This window comes from Barbus barbus (genome assembly GCF_936440315.1).
Source record: "Barbus barbus genome assembly, chromosome: 20".
Lineage (NCBI taxonomy): Eukaryota > Metazoa > Chordata > Actinopteri > Cypriniformes > Cyprinidae > Barbus > Barbus barbus.
In genome coordinates, this window is record NC_136748.1 from 20,128,295 (window position 1) to 20,138,418 (window position 10,124).

Consider the following 10,124-nt stretch of genomic DNA (forward strand, 5'->3'; position numbering starts at 1 on the left):
AAAAAAAAAACTTTTGAACAGTAATATAATGTATATGAAATATATAATATAATTAGTGCTGGTCAATGATTAATCGTGATTAATCAATGATTAATCGTGATTAATCGCATCCAAAATAAAAGTTTTTGTGCACATAATATGCATGTGTACTGTGTATATTTATTATTTATATATAAATACACATAGATGCATGTATATATTTAAGAAACATTTTGTTAATATATGAAATATATTTATATATAATATAAATATAAACATGTAAATATTTGGAAAATTGTTTCTTTGTATATACACACACACACACACACACACACACATAACAAATATACACAGTACACACACATTTTATATAAACAAAAACTTATTTTGGATGCGATTAATCATTGCCCAGCACTAAATGTTACAATATAACATTTTACTTTTTATTAATTTAAAATACATTTCCATACCAATTATCATGGCCATGGCGCTGCTGTTGCACTGCCCCAGTGCCGACAAGATCTGACTCATAATCTGCTGATTGGCCAAAACCAGGTCTGCCACACCCGCAGCTGGTCCCTGGTGCTGCGCTGTGCCCGCCGCCCCACACTCTTTGCTTCCACACACTTTTTCTTCATCAGACACACTGTCAGTGGCTCCACCAGCTGGAGGCAGCCTCCCACTGAACTCCCGATCACCTGACAGCGGCAGCATCACCAAAGCATTGACCAGCTTCAGGAGGTCAAACATCAGCTGGTCCCGTGTGGTCTCGCCACACACAGCCTTAGCATCGCCAGGGCGGATGATATTGGCGAACAGACCGCCGAAACAGGCACGAGCGCCCACAGAACTGTCAGAACCGCTGCGTGAGACCACCTTATCTGAACAGGTGATGTAGTGGTGAACCAGAAAAGTGATCGATTCAATGACAGCCAAGATGGTGGTCACAGAAACCACCTCAAAGTTCTGCTCCAGGGTGAACTCCAAAAGCTTCACCTGTGCATCTAATGGACCCTGACCAGACTGGAATGGACCCCTAAAAGCAGATGAAAAAAACAAATAAAATGATTTAAAACAAGCACTAATGTTTAACAAGCACCAGTTTAATTACATAAATGTTGAATTAATCATCTACCTCTCCGTAGACAGGATGTGCAACAGTTTAAGCAGAAATTCGCTGAACATCTGTGGACATGTGGAGGACAGGTGCACCTGCAACCTGGTTAAAAATTCCTGCAAGGCTTGTGTTGCAGTGGGGCCAACCTGGAAAGAAAGATGGAGAGGAGTACGTGAGGCATTTTCCAAATATGTTATCATGAAACCAGTCATGCGTATACTCTTCATTAAGCTCAATACCTGTGAGCTGTGCTGGCTGGTGCCATGAGGGTTTCCTCCAGAGAGGAAGCGCACAAGCACGTGCACAAGTGTGGGGTCAGACACCATCTGCTGGGCTGTGCTCTCCTGCACACCCATCCCACTGCTGGAGGCTGCAGATGCAATATACACATTATCAGCGGAGTTAATCTGAAAGTGTCACCAGACTGTTTGCGTTCATAAAGTTGTGGAGGGGCAACACAACACAGATCTGCTGAACTGGCGGGATTCCCGAAGAGAAAACCCACATATATAGAAATGCAGGTCTCCCTGTGGGAACACCCAAACATCTCAGGAACAAAGCCAGGCTTGGCCATTTAGATACTCACTACAAGCAGGCATATTGGTCATAAGGGTGAGACTGTGCAAGACAAGACACCATATTCTCAGAGAAGTGTTGGGGTACCAGGCCAGCACTGACAGGAAACTGCTGATGGAGGCTGAGAGAGACAAGAATTATAGTCAATTATAGGCATTACAAAATCCACACTGAACTTAATGAGTGATCTCCAGTTTCTCTTGCTCATTTTTAGCAGTGAACTCCCCCCTCATTGTCTTCTTTTTTTTTCTTATGCATTTATTTGTTTTAAGTTAATGTTTTTAAAAATAAGTCTCTTTTTTATTGCATTTTGTTTTTGCACAGTTTTCTTGGTACGTAGCTAATCAAAATATGAGATGTTACAAATACTGCTCACTTCACATTTTCAAATTTTTGTACAAATTTTCATCAGTCAGAATAAACCTAATCTGATTTGTAGTAACGCATAAAACCAACTGTTCAATTTAAGATCCTGCAGAAACTTTGCCATCAGCGGTCCAAGCTCCTCAAAAAAATAAGTTAATATCCTCAGATCAAAGTGTTCTATCATTTGGTGAATGTCACACCTTGGTTAAGGGGGATTGTGGGCACTCTGCTGGCATTAAAGAGGAAGATGTCTGAGCCGCTCTCCTCTGAACCTCCAGAGCAGGAACTCAAACTCAGAGTCAACCACAGCTGCAGCAAAGACTCCAACTAGACAGACAAAGAGTTAACGATGGTGTGATTGTGTAACTTCTAATAACTTTATGTAAAAAAATAATTCCAGAATTTAGATTTTAGGGCAAACTCAGTAACTGCTAGTGACAAAACCACACTTTGCCCGTACCTGAACATGATGCACTTGCAATAAAGAGAAGAGTTTGTTGAAGCAGGTGCTTAACATGGGGATGGAAGAGGGTTGAACCATCAGACTGCTGTTGGGGGGAGAGCTGTGGAAGCCCCCACGCAAAAGAGAGTCGTCTGTCCCATTTGCAGACTGGGCCACTGAAACAGAAGTGGGAAAAAGATGAGGAGAAAGGACGATACTAGTTAAATAATTTCAGAAAAAAAGAAAAACACAGGGTTCCCACACCGTTACACCAGTAATATTTACTTTACCAATTATTTGTAATTACCAGAGAAAATCTGATTTAAATTTGTTTTTGTTTTTAAATTGTAAAGCTCATAATGATAAATTTCTGCAAAAATAAATGTTTTAGAACCGAGTCTGAAATTGAAAAATGTATGCTCATTAAACACTATTTAACTTTTACAATGCTGGAAATAATACATAAATAATAAAACAATAAAAATAATTTCCTTGATATGGCCAGATTTTCCTTTACCGTAGGAACCCTGTGCACATGCTTTTGTGTGTGTACCAGATGGAGATGTGGATGTTAGCGCCTGCAATATTGCATCTGCCTCCAGTGTTGCCATCATCTTCAGCATGAGTTCTGCCTGCTGTTCTAATCCCACCTCCAGTCGAGCATCCAGTGCTGAGATAAAAATGTAGGTACTTTAGCACTAACATTTTATTATTATACTTTTATTTTATATACGTTTTATTTTATTGATTTATTTTACTTCTCACCCTGAGAGACAGACACTGAGAGGTTCTGAGATCCAGGCTTCTCTGTTGTGGCAGCCGCAGGGGGTTTGGACACGGGTATGCCCACACCCCCTGTGTAGGGGTTATAACTGTAAGAGCCGTAGTCAGCACCCCAGTAATCGTACCAGGTACTGCTGATCGGCTGCAAGGGAGAACATAAAAAAGAAAAGAAAAAAAAAACAACAAAAAAAACAATCTCAGATACTCGTCTCTGAGAAAAACTGAAAAATACTTTACTGGAAAAGGGGTTAAAACACTGGCTTTATGTACATCATACAATCAAACTTTAACTACTAATCTCTGATTACACAATACATGCAGTATAGGGGTGAAACAGTTAATTGTACGGTTCACTTCCCACAGTTCTTTATACATGTTTATACCATTTAACAACGAGAATAAATGCTGTGTGTGAATTATAATGTGTTTGCTTTCAATAGTAATTATGGTTATTTTCAATGTTTCTAAATCACTGTACTTTAAGACATTTCACAATGTAAATGTCTGTAAACAGTGTGCTGGATTTTCAAGGAATTGTGGTAATAAGGGCTTTTTGAAAAGAAAATGACAAAGTCCATAGGTTAACATATGGGTTAACACAGCCCATACCCTAGAAATGTGCTAAAATAAAACAGTTACCCCAGAACGGTGAAAAATGTTAACCATTACACCCCAAATGCTGAAAGACAAAAAAGGGAAAGATAAAGAGAACGAGGTCCATACCTTAAAAACCTTGGCGGCGAGTGGATCTTTTTCCAAATCAATATCTAAAGGATCAATATCAACATCCATCAAGTCTTGTAGCAAGTCAAAGTCAATGTCTTTATCTTTTTCCAAAGATGACAGTGGAGGAGCACCTTTGGGCAACGAAAAGACGTTTAATATTGCAAGAGCAGCGTACCAAGAGAAGCAACTACACAGACAGCCTTCTTTAGGACGTCCAGCCATCAAACTCCTCTTAGAAAGACAGGGTGCCAGAACAGTGGATCGTTGACCAATTTTGAATGAGATGACAAATTTAAACCAATGATTAAATGACCAGCAGCTACAGGTTTTTCATGCATAGAGTCAAAATCATCTGCACTGTTCCAACCTCCTGTCCACTGCATTATATCTCTATTACATTTTACAAAGAAGCAAACACAAAAAAATACACATGCATCTAAGAGAGAGGAAAACAAACAAACAAACATCAGAAACAAAAGAAAGGTGAGGGTCCGTGTGAGGTGATGTGCTATTCGGGCGGGATTACCAACGCACTTTGGAACACAGAGGATGTCCCGGGTGTACCTGCGATGATATCGGGTCCCAGAGGCTCATCGATGGTCTCCACCAGTGGCATGGGGGTCGGCTGGGGGAGTGAGTCATCGGAATCCACCACTACAGAGGAAGAGGCTGCCCCGGCCTCATCAGCCCCCGCCCCCTCCATCCCATCCACACACACTGGAGACAACAGCTCTCCTGCAAACAGATTACAACATCTAAATATAAAACATGAATAACAGTCTGTGGATCGCTGAGAACATCTTTTCAAACCTAAAACACACACCTGCAAGGATGTCCTGCAGCATGCAGGTGAGCGAGTACTGGGCCCAGGCTCCACCCCATGAGATGTCGCCGCGGTTAAAGTCCGTTCCCACCAGTAGCAGCAGTAACCTCTCCAGCTGCTGTTCTGAAACCACCTCACACAGATGAATTGTGGGTCTTGTTGCATTTGCTATTCTGGCCAATACCTGAGCAGGTGGATGAGATTTCAAACATTTAAGATAGATATGGTCTATAACAAACATTATCGTCCAAAAGTTTGAAATCAGGAAGATTTTTTTTTTTAAAAGAACTTAATACTTTTATTCAGCAAAGGTGCATTAAATTGATCAAAAATGACAGGGAAAACTTTTATCGTGTTTCTACTTTATGTTTCCACGAACATATCAAACGGTTTTTAACACTAATAATAATAAGAAATGTTTCTTGAGCACAAAATCAGCATATTAGAATGATTTCTAAAGCATCATGTGACAATGAAGACTGGAGTAGCAGAAATAAATTAAACATTTAAAGAACTCATTAAAAAGCAATTTAAATTGTAATATTTCACAATATTGCTCTCTTACTGTATTTTTGATCAAATAAATGCATTCTTGGTAAGCACAGGAAACAACTTTGAATTTTTTTTTTTTAAATTTAATAGACCCCAAAACTTCTGAATGGTACTGTATCAAAATTCAATAGCTTTCAAAACAAGCACTTTTTTTTTTCTTCCTGTATGTGGAAAAGTATGTTGCACCTTGCAGACGAACAGCAGCAGGTCTGCGTGACAGGTGAAGTCCATGGAGAGGAGGAAGAGAGCGAGCTTCTGGACGACGCAGATGCAGTGCTCATGAGACAGCGTGAAGGGCAGGAGCTCCACCTCAGGGGTCTCTTTTGCCACAGATGCCTCTGAGTCCAAAGTGGAGCGTGGCCATTCGGCTGTCCGCCTCAAACGGATCAGATCTTTAAAGTGCTGGGGGAAAAAAAGAACCACAGGGTAAATGTTACAATCTGTTCAAAGGCTACTTTTTCACCAAATGTTGTTCCACACCAACCCCTAATGAACAAGGACGTGGACGTGGCTTCTCACCTTGGACGTGGCTTGTTTGAGTTTGGCCTGTTCCACCAGCAGCTTGTAGGAGGAGCTTTTGTTGCTCTGAATTTTCTCTTTCTCGATTTGCTCTACTAAAGCCTTCTGTTTGGCTTTCAATAAATTCAACTGCTGCAGTGAATGGAGAATTGATCAATATCCACACTATAAGTAATAAGGAAAAGATTTCAAGTGCAGATATATAAGTATAGGATGCTTGTGCGAGACACATGTACCTGTTTATGGTGGACTAGCTGTTTGCGGATCTTGCGTGAATATAGACGATCTAAACTGCTGTTGTTGCCTTTGGCGGATCTGCTTGAGTTCTGAGACTGCAGACTGTTGTTTATGAAACTCCACTGGTTCCCTGGTATGATTGGAAAGAGGATGCGCATTACAGTTAAAAAATTTGGGGTCACTTTTTCTTTTTTTTTTTTTAAAGAAATTCATATTTTTATTCAGCAGGGACACATTATATTAATCAAAAGTGACAGTAAAGCAATTTATACAAGAGATGTTAATATTTTAGAATATTACTACTAATATTTTCTACTAATAAATAGTGTCTTGGTGAGCGTAACAGACTTTAGAAACACTGAAGAAACATTAGATCATAAGAACTATTTTAAAAATCTTACCAACTACAAAAACAGTGGATTTTCAGTTGTAATACTTGATCAAGCTTAATAATTTTACCTGTAAAAGACCTTTCTCTGTCTTTAGTCCCTAGAGGTTTCTTAGCTGCAGTGGCTTCATCTTCCACACTGGCCACATAGTCGAGCAGTCGAGAAACCAGCATGACCACCCAGCTGATCATGGGGATATCCAACACACCTATAAACACACACAAATCTGTAACATAACCATAAACACACGTAGATGCGTATTACATAAAAATCTCATTTTAAAACACGCACCTTCTGTCCTACGGGGCTGTGCTGCACTAGTCTGTTGCAGAGGAGATAACAGTGTGTCCAGAAGGTTCAACAAACCCTCGAGAACCCCACTGTTATTCAAAGATCTTTGGCCGATACAGGACAGCAACATAAACACCCTGAGGAAACGAAAAGACGGACATAAGGAGGTCTGAGTATCCTTAGGAATAGTTCTGGTAATGTTATACAACTTCTGCAAGAGTGTGTTGTTTGTGTTACCTGTCCTGAGGGAAGATGAGAAGCTGCTCGGAGTTGTAGAGCTCCTGCAGGACGTTGGACAGGAACTGGCCCCACCACCTCTCACCTCCACACAGCTGCACCAGCAGCAGACCAGCATGCAGACGGATCTTAGGAGTTCCGCTGATGCACAGCTGCTTAAAGAGCTCCTCACAGGTCTGGGCGTGAAATGTGTTCTGCAACACTGAGGGCACAGAGTGACCTGAGCGAGAGAGAGAGGGAAACATTCATTCTGACATTTAAACTAAAGAAATATAAAAATGTCAATTCAAATGTAATGTAATTTTTTTTTTTTAAAGTGAGGTGGTGTTGGGAACGGTTGCCTCCCTCACCATTACAGCAGTGCAGCAGGCTGAGCAGTGTGTCCAGTAGGTATCTGATGATAGTTCGGAGCTGCTCCGTAGAAGAGTTCTGGACCAGCTCTCTGGGGTCGCAGCTCTCGGGCAGGTGTTTCCGGGTGGCTCCCAGAGACACGCGCAACCTCTGGACAGCGTGGTGAGCCAGGTTGAGCTGCAACTGGAGCTGAATGCAGTCTTGGTAGGCAGAGAAAACACGGGAATCCTCTTCAACTGCTTTATCGGGCTTGCGCAGGAAGTACTGTGCATTATTAGCACTGTTAAGAGGTGGCAGGTCGATGTTCTGAAGTAGCGTCTCAAGTCGATGACAGGCCAGATTATACCTATAAGGGATCACCATATTTAATTAATATCTTTCAAAATAAAATCTTGCTGTCCCCCAAATTTTGAATGGTAGTAAACGCCAGTGGTAGCTCATTTAAAATATTGAATGCCAATGGCAGCCTCACTGACCTGCACTGAATGTCTTCCTGCAGGGCCACCATCATTGACAAATGTTGATCCAGATCTGGCTGACTGGCAGCTTCGCTCTCTCCCCTCAGAGGGTCATGCATCAGCTTCAGTTCACTTTCCCATGGCAGGATATAGGTGTGGCCATAATAGAAACCCAATGGGATTTTTGCCCGGGCATTAGTGCTGCCGTATCGACCAATCACAGTGATCTGGGGGAGGGGCACAGAGAGAGTGATGATTATTCAAAATGACATTCTCAGCGCTAAAGCTTTTAGCTGTGCACATTTGATTATGCTAAACATGTATAAACCTTCATGAATCTGCAGACAGGAGGAGGCAGCAAGTCGTGTAGAATCAGCGAGTGTGTGCTGATATCTGTGGCGACCACGATCCGCCTTCCATCCACCTCCTCCCCGAGAGTCCAAATGTCGATGGAAAGGGAGGCCAAGTCAGCGCATGTGGGGATCAGTGCATCTGTCAGCAACACTGGCCGGCCGAAATCTAGAGTCACAAACCGCCTTGCACCTACAAAGAGACATTCAGTCTTTACGTCAAAGATCACACAATCAAAAGACGTTGGCAAACCAAAACATATAACAAATGTATCTCACAGAGTGAGGATTCAGTATGAGGATTATCAACCAGGAAGCCAGGTCTCATTTGGGGGCCTTAGCAAACTTCTAAGAGGGCCTCAAAATGACTCAAAAAGTTTTAACAAAGACAAAACTTGATTGAAAACAACACAAAACCAAGGTATTTATTATAATTTACTTTCTTGAATAAACTGGATATATGAGAAAGCCAAGTGAGATTTTTAAAAGTGTGATTTCTAAACTTGGAAAAGTCGTTTGTATAAACAACTGTAAATCTTATTTTTGGCATTTTTATCTTCATTATGATAGGACAGTATGTAGACAGGAAGCAAAGTGGGACAGAAAAAGGAGGACGGGACAGGGAAAGGTCAGCGAGCGGGGAATTGAACTCGGGATCCCCGAAGTGCAACGGAGATATTTGCCGGCACGCTGCCCATGAGACTATGACGCCACTTCCTGGGTATTTTTACAATAACAGTACAATGCTGCAAACATTTGCAGGCCTTGGAGTCAATCTGGTTGAGAACCAATAGTTACTGAGGGGGGAATCAAATATGATTCCAGTTTTTTTTTTTTTTATATATAAATAAATAAATAAATAAATAAATAAATAAATAAATAAATATATATATATATATATATATATATATATATATATATATATATATATATATATATATATATATATATATATATATATATATATATATATATATATATATATATATATATATTTTGTTTTTTTTTTGTGTTTAGCATTTTAATTAAGTCACCCTTGGAAGTTTGCTGGGGCTCTCAGTGGGCCCTGACCACTGGTTGAGAATCACTGCTCTAGTTTGAGGGCTAATGTGAAGTACCTGAATGCATTCGTTCGATTATTATGGACTGATGTGGTGGAGGCTGTAGAAAGTGAGAGGCTTGTGAGATTGCCAATGCCAGGCCACTTCCTATGGGGTTCTGCAATGACAACACACACACATATTAGCTGAACGCAACCCACAAGTTCAATCAGAGAAGGCAAACATACAATGCACGGCCCCTTCCAGGAAAATAATATATCTTTTATGCTACCTTACATATTAGCCTCTGCTATTATGCACAAATTTGCCACAAAATTCATTCTGGAGTACATTTGATGACAGAAAATTAAACACTGTTAAATAATAATAATTTAAACAGTATGAATATATAAGCATAAGGAGGTTTTCAGAACTTACTGGTTTGGCTTTCTGTGTGTTTTTATTCTGTGCTGAAAGGTTCACAGGTGGAGGATCAATGACGGATCCTGGGAAGAGCTGAGCCAATTCCACACTAATAGCTGCGGACACTGCCTCATTCGGTGGGGTGAGAGGAGGCGTCATGAACAGCGGTGTAGTTTTCGGAGTGGGTGGGATGACGTCAGAGGGGTGAATGAAGAAGCCTGGGGCAGAGGACGAGTTGGATGGCACAGAGTTGACAACGCCTGATCCTGCAGTGGCTGCTGAGGTGGTCTGGTGAAGTTTGGCCTCCAGTTTGGCCTTCTGTTTCATAAGATAACCAATTACATAAAGTAAAAGTACTGAATTAAGACATTGAGAATAAAATGAATGAAGAATATATTCATGTCTGACCTGCTGCTGAAGTTTTAGAAGCTGTTGCTGCTTCTCCTGAAGAACTTGGAGCTGCTG

General features: G+C 40.9%; 1 protein-coding gene across 3 annotated transcripts in view; it reads right to left on the minus strand.

Moving 5' to 3' along the window:
- LOC306886288 (dual E2 ubiquitin-conjugating enzyme/E3 ubiquitin-protein ligase BIRC6-like) overlaps positions 1-10,124 on the minus strand; it is a 115,166-nt gene that overhangs the window by 64,032 nt on the left and 41,010 nt on the right. For 2 of the 3 annotated variants that reach the window (XM_079443269.1, XM_079443267.1), the window contains exons 24-46: positions 10,068-10,124; positions 9,675-9,977; positions 9,315-9,414; positions 8,175-8,389; positions 7,865-8,073; positions 7,388-7,734; positions 7,038-7,257; positions 6,801-6,937; positions 6,580-6,717; positions 6,120-6,250; positions 5,884-6,015; positions 5,551-5,766; positions 4,813-4,996; positions 4,524-4,724; positions 3,987-4,120; positions 3,246-3,405; positions 3,034-3,150; positions 2,499-2,656; positions 2,239-2,365; positions 1,683-1,793; positions 1,336-1,466; positions 1,115-1,242; positions 450-1,015 (exon numbers count right to left, since the gene is read on the minus strand). The exon at positions 10,068-10,124 is cut by the window's right edge and continues 131 nt beyond it. In XM_079443269.1, coding sequence (XP_079299395.1) covers positions 450-1,015; positions 1,115-1,242; positions 1,336-1,466; positions 1,683-1,793; positions 2,239-2,365; positions 2,499-2,656; positions 3,034-3,150; positions 3,246-3,405; positions 3,987-4,120; positions 4,524-4,724; positions 4,813-4,996; positions 5,551-5,766; positions 5,884-6,015; positions 6,120-6,250; positions 6,580-6,717; positions 6,801-6,937; positions 7,038-7,257; positions 7,388-7,734; positions 7,865-8,073; positions 8,175-8,389; positions 9,315-9,414; positions 9,675-9,977; positions 10,068-10,124 — 4,222 coding nt within the window. The remainder of the gene's footprint in view (positions 1-449; positions 1,016-1,114; positions 1,243-1,335; positions 1,467-1,682; positions 1,794-2,238; positions 2,366-2,498; positions 2,657-3,033; positions 3,151-3,245; positions 3,406-3,986; positions 4,121-4,523; positions 4,725-4,812; positions 4,997-5,550; positions 5,767-5,883; positions 6,016-6,119; positions 6,251-6,579; positions 6,718-6,800; positions 6,938-7,037; positions 7,258-7,387; positions 7,735-7,864; positions 8,074-8,174; positions 8,390-9,314; positions 9,415-9,674; positions 9,978-10,067) is intronic. The other variant, XM_079443268.1, reaches the window with a different exon arrangement.